Below are 20,361 nucleotides of genomic sequence, written 5' to 3'. Positions count from 1 at the left end.
AATCAAACCTGATTTGAACATTATTGAATGTATGTATGTATGTATTGAATATCATAGAGTACTCCATAAATCTGTACAATTTATGTCTTTTCAGAAAAAGTTTCAGGGCTGGGAATGTGACTTCATCGTAGAGTGCTTGCTTGGCATGCATGAAGCCCTGGGTTCCATTCCTCAGTACCACATAAGCAGAAAAAGCCATAACTGGTGCTGTGGCTCTCAAATGGTAGAGTGCTAGCCTTGAGAAAAAAGAAGCTCAGGAACAGTGTCCAGGCCCTTAATTCAAGCCCTAGGACTGGAGAAAAAGAAAATGAAAAAGATTCTCATGTATCCTAGACATCATACACTTTGCTATCAATCAGTGCCTTTTCCTTAACTGCCTCATCCTCTATAATTAAACCAGAAGTAATTCATTATATAGAAAGACCATAAATTAAGTTAGTGTTTTAGCCTAGTTTTGGTTAGATTAATCTAAAAATATTGTATCATCTAGCAGTATTAATAAAGGTTATACCTTGAATTTCTGCTCCAGACACTAATTAATTTCAGCAGAGGAGTAGGTGAATACTGACTCTCAGATCCAAGCCTGCAGATCTAGTAAATAAAATGAAAACAATATAAAGTAAAAATATATACAGAATTACAGGGGAAAAAAAACAAATACAATCAACAAGTGGAATAAGCACCACAACAGAGGACAAAGGAACTAATAAAGGACTTGCCCATAAAGGACAGGCTGAGGAAAAGACAGAAGGATGCAAAATAGTATCACCACAGAAAATGGCCAAGATAGGAAAGGGAAGTTCTAGATTCTTTAAAGGAAGCGAGTATTTTAACTTTTAAATGTTCAGAAAAGACTGAAAATTCATACAGCTAGCAACCTTTCCTAAAATCAAGCCTCTCCTGTAACCTTCTTAGCTATAACTAAACCAGTTTTCAACAACTGCTTGCAATCACAGAAATCCAACAAGGAAATGCAAAACAAAGTATCCCATATCTTTCCCTACATGCTGTTACTATTAGGTGCTGTGAAAGTTATATCATATTTATATCATATTTACTTTCACAAGCACATTCAAATAGTCCTGGAGTATATATGACAAGATAATTAAGAAAGCAACTCTTGATCTTTACTTGTAGTACTGATCTTTACTTGTAGTACTGGAGTAAATAAAATGTATTCTAGAAACTTGAAGACATAAAGAAAAGCTAATGTAAGAGAAAAAATTGGGCACCCCTATCTTAGTAAAACAGACTGGTGAATGAGTAATAAAAAGTGAAAGGTAGTTTGGAATGTGGCATAGTGGTACAGTGCTTGCCTACCATGCATAAAGCCCTGGGCTCTCACCATAGTCCTGGGCTCAATTCCTCAGTAGCACATAAACAGAAAAAGGCAGAAGTGGCACTGTGGCTCAAGTGGTAAGAGTGTCAGCCTTGAGCTAAACAAGCTCAGGGACAGTGTCCAGGCCCTGAGTTCAAATCCCAGGACTAGCCAAAAAAAGCGAAGAAAAAAGAAAAAAGGAAAAGAACTGAAGGGTGTCCAGGCAGAACATAGAAATCAAGGTTTACCTGGGGCCAAACTGCACCGTGAAACACAGCATCAATTTCTTCTGTTTTGAATGGATGGGATTCCCAGTCCAAAAAGATATCAGTTACCATTTTGATTCCAAGACGTCTTAAATTTTTTAATGGGTTAATAAACCTCAGCTGTATCTGCAAAACAAAACAAAGATCTTCTATTTTTTTTTTTTTTTTCTGGGTCCGGTCATGGGGCCTGAACTCTGGGCCTGGGCGCTGTCCCTCAGCTCTTCAGCTCAAGGCTAGCGCTCTACCACTTGAGCCACAGCGCCACTCTCGGCTTTTTTCTTTTTGCTTATGTGGTGCTGAGGAATCGAACCCAGGGCCTCAAGCATGCAAGGCAAGCGCTCTACCACTGAGCCACCTTCCCAGCCCAAGATCTTCTATTTTTAAAAAAATGCACTCTCTCTCTCGTCCCTCACTCTCAGAGAGGCACTCAGGCTCAGATGTTGAATCTAACTAGAAATCATGCGATCAAATTTACTGGCCTTGATTCATATCAACTTCAAAAGTAAAATAATATTAGTTGTTCTTAGAATAATCACTTCTTCCTATGAACACAGCATTCTTATCAAAACAGGTTTTGGGGGGACTAAAAAAACGCCTTCTGAATAGGAAAAATAAAAATTAAGCCTTTATAGCAAATCAAAGTAAATTTTCCTATTATTTTCATATGTAGATTTATTATTTTATCTTTTACATTTTTAATAGTTTTAAATTATTCTATTCCGGAGGCAAGTAAAGAATTTGTGGTCTTTGCATATAATAAATACTTGGTGTAATAAGAGAAGGGGAGACTAATGTAACATGGGAAGCAACATATATACTAACAGAAAAAGGCGATTTTGAAAAAAAAAGATTTGTTTTTTAGAGCACAAAAACTGCAGTAGGTCTGAATCAATAGCAATTTTTTTTTTAAAAAAGCAACAGATACTGCTATTTCTCTTGTAATCTCCTTCCCTATGAGACATAAAACCATAAACACAGAGACAATTTGGTCAGGTTCAAGGTGGAATGAATTATGGAGTCTCCACCAATAGCATCACAGTCCTCGTCCTGATCCTCAACTTAAAGTCTTACTGAATGCAAATACCCTATTTAACAAAAGAGAAAATGCAAAGATAATTGGTGAGAAATTCCATAAAATTGGAAAGGACAGCAAAACTATGAAGAGGCAGTATTTCCATAGAGATTAAAGAATGAAGAAGTTTAGGTCAGGGGATGAGGGATAAAGTCTTTAGAGAGATCTCTTCCAAACACAGAATGTTATAAAAATCAAACAAATGGGAAGAATTAACCTCTGATTGCTTTCTTCATTTGATTAAATATACTGGATGAGCACAGGATATATAAATAACTATTTTTACATATGATCTTTGGTAGTAACAGCTACTCACAAATACTAAATTTCAAGTACTTACAAGACACCATGAATAAAATGAATAGAATGTTACTTATCATGAAACTGATACTCTAATCAAAAGAGGTATTTGAATACAAAACATTCTAAATTGAAGTGAATATGAACACACTGCCCTTAATTTGCTGAACAAGCCTGAGGAATCGATATTTCACACACTATCTGCTTTTAGATAATTGTCTCATTATGCAAGTTATAGGCAGAGGAAATGACAAGCAAAAACCATGAATATGATATAGTTACAAGTCATGCTAATCCAATTAAATTCTAATGGTAGTATTTTCATTATCTTTTGAATCATGTTTTGTAAGAGATAAAAATTATCATTCAAAAACCATGGGAGGGCTGGGAAGTACAAGTCATGCTAATCCAATTAAATTCTAATGGTAGTATTTTCATTATCTTTTGAATCATGTTTTGTAAGAGATAAAAACCATGGGAGGGCTGGGAAGGTGGCTCAGTGGTAGAGTGCTTGCCTTGCATTCCTGAGGCCCTGGGTTCGATTCCTCAGCACCACATAAGCAAAAAGAAAAAAGCCGGAAGTGGTGCTGTGGCTCAAGTGGTAGAGCGCTAGGAAGAGTTGAGGGACAGTGCCCAGGCCCAGAGTTCAGGCCCCACGACCGGACCCAAAAAAACAAAACAAAACAAAACAAAACCATGGGATTAGTCAGGCATTGGTAATCGTAGCTACACAGGAGGCTGAGATCTGAGGATCATGGTTCAAAGCCAGCCCAGGGTAGGAAAGTCTGTGAGATTCTTATCTCCAATTAATCACAGAAAAAACCAGAAGTGGAGATGTGGCTCCATTTGGTAGCATGTTATCCTTGAGCAAAATGGAGCTCAGGGAAAGCACCTAAGATCAGAGTTTGAGCACTAGGACCAGCAGACAAAACAAAACAAAACAAAACAAAACGAAAACATGGTATTGTATCCACTGGAGCAAATAACAAAACAATGTTAGCAAATATGACTTCAAGTCATACCTCCCAACCCTTCCGCATGTCCTACTGATTTCTGTTTATTCCACAATGGTTGAACCTGAAAATGAATTAGATTTCAATTTCTAGAAATTAGTGTGTCTGGGTATATATATATAAGTTATTCCACTGCTTATAAAACCCTACAAAAGCACTAACACAGTTCAATGTCAGTCAATACCCTGAAGAATATGAAAGATACCAAAAAGCAAATGTGTAACTGATTTCAAACACTCAGATGTAGAACCTTGTCTCAATCAAGCACAATTACTGTGGATTCATTATGATGCTTTAAAAAATTACTTGAATTTATTTTTAAAAAAAGAAGAAGAAAAGGAAAAAAGGAAAAAAAAAAGCAAGATCATATCTGTGAACAAGCTTAACACCTCACTAACTAATGAACTGTGAAATTGCATAAATGATCCTCTAAGTTACTGATTGTTGACCTAGAAGCAAGGCACATTACTGAGTAACTTCTTCCAAGTTAATAAAAATTCCAAAGGACTTATACAGGTTTTACAAAACCTCAACTTTCATAATTTAACATTATTATTAGACTATCACATTTACTGGCTATCAGGCATAAACAAACTCTCACGTGATTCTTTGGCCTGTAATCTCCCATATAATCCAGAGAAAGATTTTTTTTTTTCTCCTCTAAGACTTCTTTTTGGCCTCACCTTTTAATCTTTCAGAGCCCAAAGCAATCAAAATGGCATTTTTAAAACACCTCTCAGTCTTTATGTACTTCAAGTCTTTCAGCAGTCTTCCAGGAGGCAAAGTACATTCTCACACTTAGAAGAAAATGCACACCCTTTCGGTAACCTATGAGGTTCTACATAATCTGTTTTGTGTTCACTGTACTCGAGCCATCTCCCCCTTGACTCTTCTTAGAACACACTGGAATATTCCTACCTCAGCGAGTCTTCACTGGTTAGTTATTTCATGAAAAGCAGATTTATATCCATCTGTACACCTCAAAAGCAGCCTAAAGTTTTGGCCATCAATTTTCACTTATCATGAGAGGCAGTTCACTGGGAATATTCATTAATCAAATGAAATGAATTTTAGCCAGTTTAAAATTGTACTTATTTGGGGCTGGGAAGGTGGTTCAGTGGTAGAGCGCTTGCCTTGCATGCATGAGGCCCTGGGTTCGATTCCTCAGCACCACATAAGCAAAAAGAAAAAAGCCGGAAGTGGTGCTGTGGCTCAAGTGGTAGAGCACTAGCCTTGAGCTGAAGAGCTGAGGGACAGCACCCAGGCCCAGAGTTCAGGCCCCACGACCGGACCCAAAAAAAAAAAAAAAATTGTACTTATTTGTCATTCACTGAGAGTCAAAATCTGAATAAATCTTTACTGCTACTCTCATTTTCCTAGAAGCCTTCAGACTATGAAGACATCATGTATAGTCTGTATTCCAAAGAGGGCATTCACTTCTGTCCACATACTTACTTCAACAGAACACAAGCATGTTCTGAACACAATTCAGAAAACAGCACCTCTTAGCAGCCAGCTGAGTTGTCCAGTCTTGTTGCTTACCTATGAGAAATAGTGCCCTGACTGTAGGTCAGTATTTAATTCTTAAATATTTAAATTCTTAAATTATAGTTCCAAGAAACTCTGTTTCAAAATAACAAGAATGATGGTAACAATGTTCATTTCATTTTCCAACATCATGGAGAAATGATAGCTGAAATAAGCCTACAAATCTCAAAGCTCTTGGAATTAAAGAGCAAAGAAACGCCAGCACCAGCACCAGCACCACTAACTTAATTTTTTTTTCCTTTTTTTTTTTTTTGGGGGGGGGGGGGTCTGGTCGTGGAGCTTGAACTCTGGGCCTGGGTGCTGTCCCTCAGCTCTTCAGCTCAAGGCTAGCGCTCTACCACTTGAGCCACAGCACACTTCCGGCTTTTTTTCTTTTTGCTTAGGTGGTGCTGGGGAATCAAACCCAGGGCCTCATGCATGCAAGGCAAGCACTCTACCACTGAGCCACCTTCCCAGCCCCCACTAATTTAATTTCTGAGAATACCCTACCACTAGCTATTTTATATCCTTTGGAAATATACACTTGAGGCAATTTACGTTTTTTAGTCATATATATTTATAAAATGAACATATCCATTATATAGAAGAATGTTTCACAGATACATTTTTAAGGGATTATATAAGCAGGAGATTTAACCTAGAGGCATTCGAGTAAGTAAACTTCCAACTCAATTCTCAAGTAGACCAGAAGACTAGGGAGAGAGCATTTACTGTGAATGTCTCACCTTTTCTCGTTGGTCAAGGATGTGTGATACAGTGGCGGTCATACAGAGTATTATCTGCAGAATCTTTGGTAAGTATGCACTGATCAGATGACTAATGTTCTTCAACACGATTCCCAGACTATTTAAGATGCCATGCTGACGACCCAAAGGAAGAACTTTAGACAAATCCAAATCTTCTACAGCTTGAGTGACTGCAGAATGGCACTCTCCTAGTAATAGAGGGAAAGGTTAATATGAAAGTATTGCTGGCCAGGAACTGATAGCTCCGGTCTGTAACCCTAGCTACTCAGAAGATCTGAGGATTGCAGTTTGAAGACAGCCCCAGCAGAAAAGTCCCCGTGTTATCACCAATTAATCACTCAAAACCTAGAAGTGACACTGTGTGGCTCACATGGTAGAATGCCAGCCTTGAGCACAAAGAAGCTCAGAGACAGTGCCCAGGCCCTGAGTTCAAGCCCTACAACCAACTGAAAGGAAAAAAAAAGTATTTATAACTATGGCTTCCATTTCCTTAAATAATACATTTTCTATTGCTATTATGTTTTATAGGCAACAATACACTTGTCATATATTAGCTCCTTTTGATTCTTACTACATATTCAATTAATTTAATCAGATTTTAATATTTCTTCTTTACAGATGAGAAAACTAAATAAAGGAGGATTAAAAAAATCACAGAACTAAGTCTCTAAATTGAATTTCTATTCATTCATTTTTTTCTTCCAAAATACTATTTCTGAGAATATGAGTTATTAAGAATTATTCATTCATCATTCATTCATTCATTTATGTAGTACTGGGACTTGAACTCAAGGTCTCATGCCCAAATACTATAACAGTTGAGCCACACCCCAATCCATTTGCTTTTAGTTTGTTTTTCAGATAGTCTCACACTAACTTTGCTTGGGTTGGCTTTGAACTAACTATGGCCTTTCTACATCCCCTTCAGAGTAGCTAGAATTAATGACATGTACTACCATGTCCAGCTTGTTTTCAAAACTTTATTCAATTTTTATTTTATTTTTTTATTTTTATTCAAAACTTTATTCAACTTTACTCAAACTTCAATCCTCCTGTCTGTGCCATTCTAGGTAGCTGGCATTACAGATGCGTGCCACTATACCAAGCTGAAATACATTTTACTTATGTTTAGCTTTCACTGAGCTATGCTCAGTCCAGCAGATGCATAAAAACTGCCTTATAAGCTCCTTAAAGGCTAAGAATCAAATGTTCCATTTCTCTTGTAGTCCCTGGTTAATAAATAAGACAATATCCCTCATAAACAGTTGATACAATATTGGTTTCAGATTATTTAAGCTTTACATAAACCATCTGAAATGCAGATTATAAACTTAGTGATCCATGAATTCAAATGGTCTGCTTATGACACAATCGTTTATATCTACCCTTTTACAATGGGGCTATCAACAGTAAAAACTTGTGCCTTCACAACCTTTTACCTAAGGAAACTATTCTGAATGAAAACCTATTTAATGGCTCATCTAAAAGCATACAAAAAATACAAAATAAACAACCACAAAACTACCCAGCAAATAAATTCTTTTTTTTTTGGGGGGGGGGGTGTCTGGTCGTGGGGCCTAAACTCTGGGCCTGGGAGCTGTCCTTCAGCTCTTCAGCTCAAGGCTAGGCTAGCGCTCTACCACTTGAGCCACAGCGCCACTTCCGGCTTTTTTTTTTCTGCTTATGTGGTGCTGAGGAATCGAACCCAGGGCCTCAGGTATGCAAGGCAAGCGCTCTACCACTGAGCCACCTTCCCAGCCCCCAACATATAAATTCTAAGTGTAGCTAAGGCAAAGCAATTGTGGGACTGGAACAAAGTATTTTGGGGGGGGCAATCAGAAAAGACTGGGTTCAAATTCCAATTCTACCACCATCCACTAACATTCTAAACCCAGTTTCCTCATTTGTATAATAGAGACAATCAAGGAATCAAGCACATGACTTGCTGACCCTGCATCCCAGAGAACACAGCACAGAGCATCACTACTCGAGCCACTTCTCAACTGTGAGGTTGAGGATAGAGATGATAAATACCCACATTTTAGGTTCCAATTATCAAAGTATCTGGTTTAGGAGATTTTCAACAAATTCTAACTCAATAGATGAATGAATAAATGGCAAGACAGATTAACTTTAGAGTAGAACTTCAATTTCTTAGAACAGTACACAGTTAATTTTCAGTTAATTTGAAAAATGGCCCCTTGTACAATAATAACAAAACATATATTTTCTAATCAAGAGCTTATGACAGAAGATTGCTAATAATCCCTAGACACAAATGTGAGATCAACTAATTCAAACTTTAACATGAACTGCACTTCAGCCAAAAGACCATCACTGAGGGTGGTAGGAATAACATAACACTGAAATGACTTCTAACGTTCTGGGACATATGGGGAATCCAGCCACAGACAGTTCGTGTGTAGTACATTGTGTAGGTGGCAGCTGGTATCGGGAATCCAGCCCCATACATTAGATGCATACTGCATGGAGTGGAAAGAAGTTGGTAGCTACCATTCTTGAAGTGCTTCACAGGTTCAGACAGCAGGTCTAAGAATATCTGGACCTCCTCGGGTTGGGTCCCTGCCAAGAACCGCAGAACAATGGCCATGCGTGTGCCTGAAGCAGATTTCCCTTGTGTTTTATTACCAGTCTTATTCTTCATTCTTCCATACAAAATTCTAAAAGTCAAAAGAACATTGGTTGCACTTTAATTCTAAAAATATATCTAGTTGTTTAAATCCATTTCAACTCAACAGACTTAAAGGCTCAAAACAAGGAAAACTAAAAAGAGAAATTAGGTATTGAACACATACTTAGAAGAAAGAAAATAGTAGACAACGGCAAGAAAATGTTTCTTTGTGTGTGAGAAAAGAAGCAATGCAATTGGCAGGTCAAATGGAAGTCTAATCAAACTAAAAGCAAAAGCACAGAAGTTAAAAGGAAGTGAAGAATAAAACTAAAAGAAAACAAGGAAATCAGAGATTTCAATTAGACAACTGGGCAGAGAAAGCCACATGTTAAACAGGCAAACAGAACTAAGAACAAATAAACATGAGTAGATCAATAATCACTGGGAACCATGGTGCTCGTATAGTTTTACAAGTGAATTTACAATGAAATCAAATACCAATTGTTGCAGGAAATGCAACAAAGAAGAGTTAATGAAATGTATTAAAACCAATGACTCACAGTAAATAAAAATGATTGGTCATTTTAGTACATGATTAACAAACATTCTAGTAAAATTCAAATGCATTACTGATAAAATTCTAAATTACCCAATAAAGGAATCTAATTTTTAACATGTTAGACTTACTTAGTACTAAAATTTTACATAGTTTTTTTCCTCCCCTTGTGACACACTCTTGCTATGCAGTTGAGGCTTGCCTCAAACTTGAACTCTGTGGCTTCTGCCTCCTGGTGCCTGAAATACCATATATGTACAAAGACTGGCAAAACATGATGATTTTTATTTTTTGTTTCCTTTGAGGGAGGGTCTTGCTATAAAACCCAAGCTTGCCTTGAACTCTTGATCTTTTAGCTGTATTAGAAATTAAAATTGAAAAAAAATTTATAAATTCACTTAAGAGAACAATTATATTGACTAGCGGAGTGGCTCAAGTGGTAGAGCACCTGCCTAACATATGTGAGGCTCTGAGTTCAAATCTTACTACAGCAAAAAAAGATATATAGCCTTAAAATAGCAATTATGAACTTACTACATATTGACATAACTAATATTTTAATGAAAAACTCATAGCTGTCTGCAATGTAGAATCCAAAACTCTTAACAACAATCTTTGTAAACTCTATTACACTGTTAAGACTGAAATCTGTCTTGCTCTCTCTTCCTCACATTGATGCTGTACCATGTCAGTTACTTGGAAAGCATTGGTACACTGGGTCATATAACTCAGATGCTGGGGCTGGGTTATGGCACACCTCCCCAGCAAGCACAACTGGCCAAGTCAAATGAAAGTCTAATCAAACTAAAAACAAAAATATAGAAGTTAAAAAAAAAGTGAAAAGCTGGGCACTGGAGGGCCATGCCTGTAATCCTAGCTGCTCAGGAGGCTGAGATATGAGGATCATGATTCAAAGTCAGCCCAGCAGGAAAGTATGTGAGACCTTTATCTCCAATAAACTACTCAGAAAAAGCCAGAAGTGGCTTTGTGACTCAAGTGGTAGAGCACTAGCCTTGAGCACAAAGAGGATCAGGGGCAGAGCCAAGGCCCTGAGTTCAAGCTTAGGACTGGCAAAAAAAAAAAAAAAGACAGTAAAGAATAAAACTAGAAGTTTAAACCCTAATACCACCAAAAATAATCCTGAAATATCAAATGCTGATCAGCAAGAGGCTTATAAACTTTGTTTATTATCAGTATTCAACTACCTCACCAAAAACGTTGTTGGTGGTGGTTTTTTTGGTGGTAGTGGAGTTTGCCCTTGGGCCTTACTCACAAGTTACTGGGAAACTACCATGTTTTATGGGAACAGATAAAAGCTTTCACAAATCCTAAATTTTACTTTAACTAGAATTTGGTAACTAGACACAGAGGCTATAATTTGTTCTCCTTGAAGTGACAAGCTCACTTTCATGGTCAAGAAAATGCCTGTGAAACACTCCACTATGAAAAGTGAAAAACACCAGGCCACGAGCCATCCTTTCACACACAAATGGTGTTCTGTGACAAAAACATCTTGGACAGCTGTACTCATCCACACAGGGCTGTTCTTTTTTTTGGGGTCTGGTCGTGGGGCCTGAACTCTGGGCCTGGGCACTGTTCCTCAGCTCTTCAGCTCAAGGCTAGGGCTCTACCACTTGAGCCACAGCGCCACTTCTGCTTTTTTCTTTTTGCTTATGTGGTGCGGAGGAATTGAACCCAGGGCCTCAGGCATGAACCAAGAGCATCTACTGGAACTATTTCTTTCTTTAAAAAAAAAACAAAAACTCCAATTATATGGCATTGAACAACTGCCCTGATTTTTGCTAAGTTACCTGGAGCTCTACCTAGCATTGTTTTTGCATCACCAGCATAAATATAAACAGAATGAAAAAGATAATGTCTGGGGTAGGAATGTGGCTTAGTGGTAGAGTGCTTGCCTATCATGCATGAAGCCCTGGGTTTGATTCCCTAGTACCACATAAACAGAAAAAGCCAGAAGTGGCAGTGTGGCTCAAGTGGTAGAGTGCTAGCCTTGAGCAAAAAAAGCTCAGGGACAGTTCCCACACTGAGTTCAAGCCCCAAGACTGGCAAAAAAAAAAAAAAAAAAAAGTGTTAGTAATCTACAGTTTGTGGACTCATGGACTTTCTGAAGGTGTCTTGAGGACCTCCCCAAGAAAGAGCAGATTTTAAAAACAACTGCTTTTATGTTACTCTTAAATCCAATAGCAAGGCAAAAGCTAAACACTACTTCTTTGACTTCACACAGTCAATTCTTCTATTAGATTAATTTAAAAAACAAAAACAAAAAAAACGTAAGAGTTTAGGGATAGCACCCACACAAATACATTCCCAAATATTTAACATAAAATTACCTATTTTGGAAAATCGAAGTAACAATAGGTAGGCAAAATAATCAACCAAGGAGGCTTATATAGATAAATTACAGCCAATCTACATTATGTATAATCATATTTTAAAATATATTATGATCTAAGAGAAAAGATCGTAAAATATTTCATAACATCTGTTTCTTATCTCTAAAACTGTTCAAGTATACACATTCAGATAGCCTTTTGTGGCTTACTTTTATCTACTCTGGACTTTATGGGCCACTTGGTTTGGCCTTTCAGAGATTTTTAAACTATGGCATTTGTATTGTTATGATTTATAACTGTTTTGACAAAGTTAGTAGTGAATATTCTCTTAAGTGTTTAAATGAGGCAACATCTACTTTATAGTCTTTTCACATTATATGTAATATGTAAGTATACATAATAAATAATTTTATATATTCAAGTATTCATTCAAATATGTCCACATCTTAATGCTGACTATAAATGATATAAACCAGAATTAGGCGATCAGAGCAGTCTGAGGAGCCAGAGCCCATCTGATTTAGTCCCTATTATAAAGGGAAAGGAAACTCAATGAATCTAGAAGAGTTGATTCACTTAGAGAAGGCACTAAGCAGTCCCAGGCTAGATAACAAGCAAAGATCTGTTATATTTACACCAGCTTTCCAACTCCCATTATGGAAGAGCTTCATTTTTTCCTTTCATCATTATATATAATCTTTGCATTATTTATAGATCATCTTTGTGTTACTTCATTTTTAAGTTGTAGTATTAGTATTGTTAAAATAATATTACGGTTAAGACCTTCTTTCGTGTTAGGAAGAAAGTTTTCTAAATTACAATTTGATCCCCCCCCCCCCCAAAAAAAAAACAGTCAAAAGAGCAAGCCAGGTGCCAGTGGCTGATGCCTGTAATCCTAGCCAGGCGGCTGAGATCTGAGGATAGTGGTTCAAAGCCAGCCCAGGCAAGAAAGTCCATAAGACTCTAATCTCCAATTAACCACCAGAAAACAGGAAGTGGCACTGTGGCTCAAGTGGTAGAATGCTAGCTTTGAGCTGAAGAGCTCAGAGACAGCACCCAGGTCCAGAGGTCAAGCCCCACGACCCGGGGGGGGGGGGGGGGGGGGGGGAAGACAAAGAACAATCAAAAGAAAACACAAAATGATATAGTTCATTACAACTACTGAAAAGAACGAACCATAATACTAATACAATATGCACAATTATGTTTGTGATTAACTTTTATAAAAAATCAAAACAAAGCAAAAACAATACTTTTTTTTCTTTTTCTTTTTTTTTTTTTTTGTCGGTCGTGGGGCTTGAACTCTGGGTCTGGGCGCTGTCCTCAGCTCTTCAGCTCAAGGCGAGCGCTCTACAACTTGAGCTACAGCGCCACTTCCGGTTTTCTGGTGGTTTATTGGAGATAGGAGTCTCATGGTCTTTCCTACCCGGGCTGGCTTTGAACCGTGATCCTTCAGATCTCAGCCTCCTGAGTAGCTAGGATTACAGGCGTGAGCCACCAGCGCCCAAAAACAATACTTTTTAAACAGCTTAAATACCTCATCAGAATTGGAAATAAATCTGCTCTGTGGGCTGTTTTCACCACAGAATTATCTTCTGAAATGCTGAAATGCACTATCTCTTCTTTAAAGCTTCTGTCTTCAAGCAGCCTTTGTAAGTTCTCCCTTTAAAACAGAATCAGAACAAACCAGCATTCAGGTCCATAGTGCTTTTTAAAAAGGCAAGAGTAATATATGCAGAAAATAAGTACAACTAAAATAACATAGTAAATAGTTCACATGTGGCTAAAAGCCATAATGGAGAACCCTCAAAAATACTATCAATTTTCGAAAGGTAAAATAAATTAGAAGGGATTGAATTTAATCTATAACTTAGTTGTTTATAAGAACTTGAAAACACAAGCTTCTTTAGTTTTTAGTAGTTATGATTCCCTAAGAAATGATGATTAATTATGTAACTTTCACAACATTTTTTCCTACATTTTCAATTGAGAACAACTATCAAAAAATACACATCCACTTTTAATTTTGTATCTGTAAATAGCACTATGATTACCTTAGAAGAAAAAATTTCAGGTCTTCAAGGTACCATTTTAGAGGGACTTCTATATAACAAAGTTACAAGGAACTCCAGATGTGGATCAATTGGCAGAGAACTTGCAAACTAATTCTTTCTCCCAAAATAAAACATTCCTTTAGCTTTAGGTAACTTACCTGTAAGGGAGGATATGAGGATGTCTATATGTCATTATGCAATCCAAGGCTATTTTTTGTACTGTTTGATCTTGGTGTAGCAATAACTAGGAATGACAGTTTATAGAATCAATTAATAGAGTGACACATCATAGGATAGAAATTTACTAACGTCAATCTGAGTTAAATTCTCTAAAATGTAAATTTCTACATGTAGAGCTGACTGCTGACACAGCCTAATATAGAGTTAAAGGATGAACAAGAGGGCTGGGAAAGTGGCTCAGTGATAGAGCGCTTGCCTTGCATGCATAAGGCCCTAGGTTCGATTGCTCAGCACCACATAAGCAAAAAGAAAAAAGCCAGAAGTGGTGCTGTGGCTCAAGTGGTAGAGTGCTAGTCTTGAGCTGAAGAGCTGAGGGACAGTGCCCAGGCCCAGAGTTCAGGCCCCATGACTGGACCAAAAAAAAAAAAAAAAAAGGATGAACAGAATGATCTACCAAAAAAATGGAAATGAGCAGCATATGATGACACATGCCTGTCCTTTACATAGTAAGACCTCTGTCCCTTTTTTTCTTTTTAGAAAAGAAAATGAAATTTTGGTTTCAATTCTCCATATGACTCTAGATTTAAACCATCATGTGCCGATCTCATGATAAGGAAAACTTACATACAGGTAATAACAATCTATACAATGCCAGGAAAAAGAACTTGAATTCAGGGCTTCTCTGATTCATAAATTCAGGTATTTTCTTTCTTATGACAACAGACTCTTAAGCTCTAGCATCATAAACAAGGCCTATGTGAATGGGAAGAACACAAGTAAATTCTGGTGAAATGATTAAGTTTCATCTAAAACACATCTAATAAAAAGTAGAATGAGATCCAGTCCTTCCTCTGCTGACAGTACATTTTTCTGCAATATTTCCTGAAATTCACTAGGATTATATCAAAGATCTGTTTTCACTCAATAAACAGATCCTAAAATCCTAGCTTTCTATGGAAGCTAAACTAACTAGAAGGGAAAAGGGCCTACTTGTCTTTTGTACAACTCCTATGATTTCTCCCAAAAGCTAGTACTGTATAATGCAATTCATGTTTTACTAGTCTCAGTTTTAATACGGCTAGGCAACAATCAGTCACCCAAAAAGTGTTAAAATCAACTAAATTAGTATAATTCAAAATGGTTTCTTAAGTTGGGTCTCAGTGGCTCATGCCTGTAATCCTAGCTACTCAGGAGGCTGAGATCTGAGGACCATGGTTCAAAGCCAGCCCAGGACTTTTCTGCCCCAAGAGTCCCCAAGACTCTTATCTCCAATTAACCACTAGAAAACCAGAAGTGGAGCTGTGGCTCAAATGGTACAGTGCTAACCTTGAGTGAAAGAGCTCAAGGGACAGAACCCAAGCCCTGAGTTCAAGCCCCACAACCACCACCAACAACAAAAAAGGTTCTTACGGTAACAGAAAATCACAGTATCTATAAACTCAGAAAAATAGTATTTAAAATGCAGACATGGGTCTTGTTCAACAAATAACTGTTAAAAATCTGAAAGTTACTTTGGTTAGGATAGTGATAAAGAAAAGTTTAGAAAAACTATTAAATCAAAAATTAATTTACTTGGGCTGGGAAGGTGGCTCAGTGGTAGAGTGCTTGCCTTGCATGCCTAAGGCCCTGGGTTCGATTCCTCGGCACCACATAAGCAAAAAGAAAAAAGCCAGAAATGGCGCTGTGGCTCAAGTGGTAGAGCGCTAGCCTTGAGCTAAAGAGCTGAGGGACAGCACCCAGGCTCAGAGTTCAGGACCCACGACCAGGACCCCCCACTAAAAAAAATTAATTTACTTACCTGAAGATATAACTCATATAATTTGGATTCCAGATATAACGACCGTGGGTTTGAAAATTTAGAGAAAACTTGCAAATGAGCAATTAATTGCCTAAACAAAACAAAATGAGTATTGCAGAATTAAAGACTAGAGATTATTTTATCAGAATGTTATTACCCACAATTTTACTCTATGACAAGTGCTTCAAATACTACAAATAAATTCACTGTTCAATTATACAGATTTTATCCTCCCTCCTTTCCTTTCTTTCTTTCATATAACATAGATATTTACATTAGGAAAAAGAGGTCCAAGGTGAGGCAACAATGGCTCTTATTTCCCATGAAGGAAAAAGAAACAATTATGTTCTGTGGTTGAAAGTCAAACACAAAGACAGGAGTGCCCAGAGCAGATGACATCACCCACTTAAACAGACAGAGAAGACTGTCTGCATTAACTTGCTCAACTTCCTAGTCCACACACAAACTCCTGCAGAATTTACAACTGCTTTGAGAGCACTCTTTCCTTTCTGGGTATCATGTTAGATATATTAGAAACTTAAGGAAAAAAAAATCAGAATAAACAAGTCTAAAATTTCAATAAGTTTTATTTGCCAATCTGAACATAAGTGAAGAAAGGTGGGGAGAAGCAGGAAACAAGCTACATTTAGGGATTAGAAAAAGCTATTTAATGTGCTAGAAGCTCAGTTTCTGTATTTTTATAAAGACAGAACTTCCTGGGTTTTTTGTGAGGATTAAATCAGAGTGAAAATTGTGGTATCTCTCCAGCTCTGAGCCAAGTAAGGCAAAACCGTGAAAATCCTATTAATTAGCATAGAGAAAATAAGCCAGAAATCATGAATTCTCTAGATTGTAAATTTTTAAATTTTCTATTGAAATATCTACTCCTTTCTCTAATATTTAGAAGCACTTGATGGGTCACATGGACTTGAAGAATCAAAGAGAACAAGAGCTGACTTGAATGTTTTCAAAAAATAACTTTTTTTCTTTTGCCAGTCCTAGGGTTGAATTCCGGGCCTAGTCACTGTCTCTGAACTTCTTTTCTTTTGCTCAAGGCTAGTATTCTACCACTTACGCCACAACGCTACTTCTGGCTTTTTCTGCTTATATGGTACTGAGGAATCAAACCCAGGGCTTCATGCATGCTAGACAAGTACTCTAAAAATAAGCCAAATTCTCAGCTCTCAAAAAATAACTTCTAAAGGGCTGTTTCATGAAGCATCATAAATTTGGCCTATATGACACTAAGAATGTGATTATCAATTCATTCATTTTTGCAATGACGGTATCTAATGGCCATTTTAGGTGTGACTACAGAGGAAAGACTAAGACCTAGTCCTCTTTAAGAATTTATTTCATGGAAGAGCTATTTTTTTAAAAAATGCCCATGGCAATTGAGTGGTTCCATGATAGAAGTATGAACATCTATTACAAAAGTCTGAAATCAAGTAAGAGAACTATCACTTTAAAAAGAACGTGTGCAAAGGTCTAGGGGCGAAAAAGCCAGAGGGATGACTGGATAAATGGCTTATTCACTGTTTCAACAAACACATAACTAGGGCTATCCTTTTTTCTAGGTATTATGCTGATGAAAATACCTCAAGATATACTCCAGGAGAAAACAGCAACCTTTGTTTTAACGTAGTAGGGAACAGAATGTTCAGAGCTGTGAGAGGCAGAGAACTAGTTACAGTAGCTTGGCCATGACCTTTCCAGGCCCTGGGCTTTGGACGCTATTTCCATTAGTTGGTAAATGAGTCCTCCACTGTCCAAGACCAGCAAACTCTTATCTCCCTTGCATAAAGGCTTCCCTGCACCTTTGAGGTAGAAACAAGTAGTTCTTTACACATATTTCAGCAATAAAATATTGTGCCAGGCTTTTGACTGCAACCCCTACTTTGCAGACCCTGTGCACAATTAATTACTGAAGTGCAACACTTAGCAAAAGGCACTTGGTACAGGTGCAGAATGGATGAATCAACAGTTGTTTTATGTTGAAATAGTCAACAAATGACATCTAAGTTTTAAAAGAAGAGACTATTACCTATTTAGTGGACCTCAGAGACCTTAATTTAGGCAATCTTCAAGTTAGGTGGAACAGCTAGTAAAAACATGATCAGTTTTTTTTTTTTTTAGGTCTTTAATAACATAAGTAAATGAATAACCAAGAGAATGAGAAGGTACAAAAGCATGAGAAAAAAGTAACCAGTAGGAAGTAAGTCCAAGGTATAGTGCTGACATGCTTATTTGTAAGAGAAGAGCTATTCCACTATGTGTTCCCCTGGCACACAACTGTAATGACCCAATGCTGTGAAAGAAGACAGCAAAGGTCAGAGAATATGCAGTACCTTGAGCTCCAATACAATCTTTCAATGGAGCTATGATAAAAAGGAGCTACCTCAAAGGTTCTTCCAATTCTTACTTTTTGTGCCTAACCAATAAAAGACAGAGGCAGAGTAGTTGTTACAGGCAGCTGGGCTAAGACCTTTCCAGGCCCCAGGCTTTGTACACCATTTCCATCAGGTGGTAAGTCCTTCCTTGTTCAAGACTGGCAAATGTGTCCTTTTCCTTTCAGAAAAGGCCTCCCTGGGTCTTTGTGTAGAAGCAAATGATTCTTTAGTGGGCTTCCATAACTGCTTCAAAAATATTCGCATATAAAATATTTCACCAAGCCTTTGACTACAAGTCGTACATTGCAGATGCTGTGCACAACTCTTTATTGAAGCCAGTACTTAGCAAAAGGCACTCAAAACAATGGAGCAAACAATCATTCCCAAAACAACCCAGGCTCAGTGTGTGAGAACTGGTCTAAGAGGCCATGAGGCTGAAAAAAGAGGCAGACAGAACTAGGATTGATGAAGGCAAGTTAATGGGGAGTTACTGACTGATGCATGGCCCAAGTGGAGCCCAATAAACTTGCACAATCCTGGATCTGCTGTCTCTTTGTTAAGTGTCACGTCACCTTCGGACCAGTTCTCATGTCCAGGGGCCAAAATAGCAAACTCAGAACATTTGACAGCTTTGTTTGGGTTGTTAAAGAAAACTCCAGGCAGATGCAGTACTTATGTAAATAATTATCAACAGTTCATCTTGTGTAAGGCTATTTCTCATTGAGGCCAAGGTATCTTCTCTTGCTCCTGCAACTATGGACCTGTGGTCAGTTGACAATAGTGAACTCACTTTGCTGCAGCTCTTCTTGTCCTCTTCTTTTGTGAGGGTTCTTCTGGAGACTCCTCCTCTTCCTCCTCCAACTCCTCATCATTCCCTGCAGAAGGTTCCTCTTCAGTTTCTTCTGCTGTCATCCCTCTGCCTTTTCTCCGAAGATCCTGGGTTGGAGCAACTTGCAGATCTGCTGGATAATACTCATTGCTATAGCAGGAATAGGACAAGGACAGAGATGAGGAGTGCATGCTAAGTGGAAAGATCCTAATTCTATTTGTGAGAGAGGGATCAGAATCACACAGAGAAGGGACACTATACCTCAGTCAAACTTCTTACACAAATACTCTTTTTTATTGAGTCCTACATGGCCAAGTCAATTACTGACTGCAGAAGACAGCTCATTTCAGATTGAACTGAAATTTATCTTGTCTCTAGCACCACAAGTAGAGAGAGGTGACATTATTATTGTTGTTGTTGTTGTTGTTTGCCAATCGTGGAGCTTGAGCTTTGGGCCTGGGCTCTGTCCCTAAGCTCTTCAGCTCAAGGCTAGTGCTCTACCACTTGAGCCAAAGTGCCACTTCCAGTTTTCTGGTGATTAACTGGAGATAAGAGTCTCACGGACTTTCCTGCCTGGGCTGGCTTTAAACTGCAATTCTCAGAACTCAGCCTCCTCAGTATCTAGGATTACAGGCATGAGCCACTGCCACCCGGCCAGATGGATTATTTAATATTGTTAAAAGTATTAGGACCATGCCATCCTGTTATTCCAGATGCATTTTTCTCTTGAAAGTGTTCTTTCAAAAAAAGTACTGTCCTTTCAAATAGCAAAGCTGGAGGCATTATACTACCTAACTTTAAAACATACTACACAGTTATGATCTACAACACGGTGCTGGTATAAAGTCAGACACACAGACCAAAGGAGAAGACCCTTCAAGTAAACCCACACATCTATGGCCAACTGACTTTTCAACAAAGGTGCTAAGAACATACTGGAGAAAGGACAGTCTTTCCAATAAATGGTGCTACAAAAATCAGATATCTACATGGAGAGACTGAAATGAGCCTCCTATCTTCCATGATTTAGAAAAGTCAACAGAACACGGACTCCAGATGTATAAGTAAAACTCAAATTACTAGATCAAAGTAGAAAATGACAGCATAAGAAAAATGCTCAGGACATTGGAATGGGCAAGAATTTCATTTTTTTTCCAAGACCTCCTCAACAGGAAACAAACGCAGAAAGAGACAAATGAGATTACATAAAACTAAAACCCTCCAGTATATCAAAGGAAACCATCAACAGAGTGAAGAGACAACGTACAGGATGGAAGTAAGTGTTGGCAAAGTATACATCGGATG

At 37.9% G+C, this 20,361-nt stretch overlaps 1 protein-coding gene across 1 annotated transcript in view; it reads right to left on the bottom strand.

Annotated features, from left to right (window-relative positions):
- Window positions 1–20,361, bottom strand: part of Utp20 (UTP20 small subunit processome component) — a 100,201-nt gene that overhangs the window by 44,526 nt on the left and 35,314 nt on the right. The window contains exons 22-29 of the mRNA XM_069991163.1: window positions 19,018–19,206; window positions 15,838–15,928; window positions 14,018–14,103; window positions 13,343–13,468; window positions 8,778–8,944; window positions 6,243–6,451; window positions 1,567–1,710; window positions 512–591 (exon numbers count right to left, since the gene is read on the bottom strand). Coding sequence (XP_069847264.1) covers window positions 512–591; window positions 1,567–1,710; window positions 6,243–6,451; window positions 8,778–8,944; window positions 13,343–13,468; window positions 14,018–14,103; window positions 15,838–15,928; window positions 19,018–19,206 — 1,092 coding nt within the window. The remainder of the gene's footprint in view (window positions 1–511; window positions 592–1,566; window positions 1,711–6,242; window positions 6,452–8,777; window positions 8,945–13,342; window positions 13,469–14,017; window positions 14,104–15,837; window positions 15,929–19,017; window positions 19,207–20,361) is intronic.

This window comes from Dipodomys merriami, unplaced genomic scaffold (genome assembly GCF_024711535.1).
Source record: "Dipodomys merriami isolate MVZ:Mamm:240054 unplaced genomic scaffold, mDipMer1.0.p SCAF_10, whole genome shotgun sequence".
Classification (NCBI taxonomy): Eukaryota; Metazoa; Chordata; class Mammalia; order Rodentia; family Heteromyidae; genus Dipodomys; species Dipodomys merriami.
This window is presented reverse-complemented; position numbering and strand designations above follow the sequence as displayed.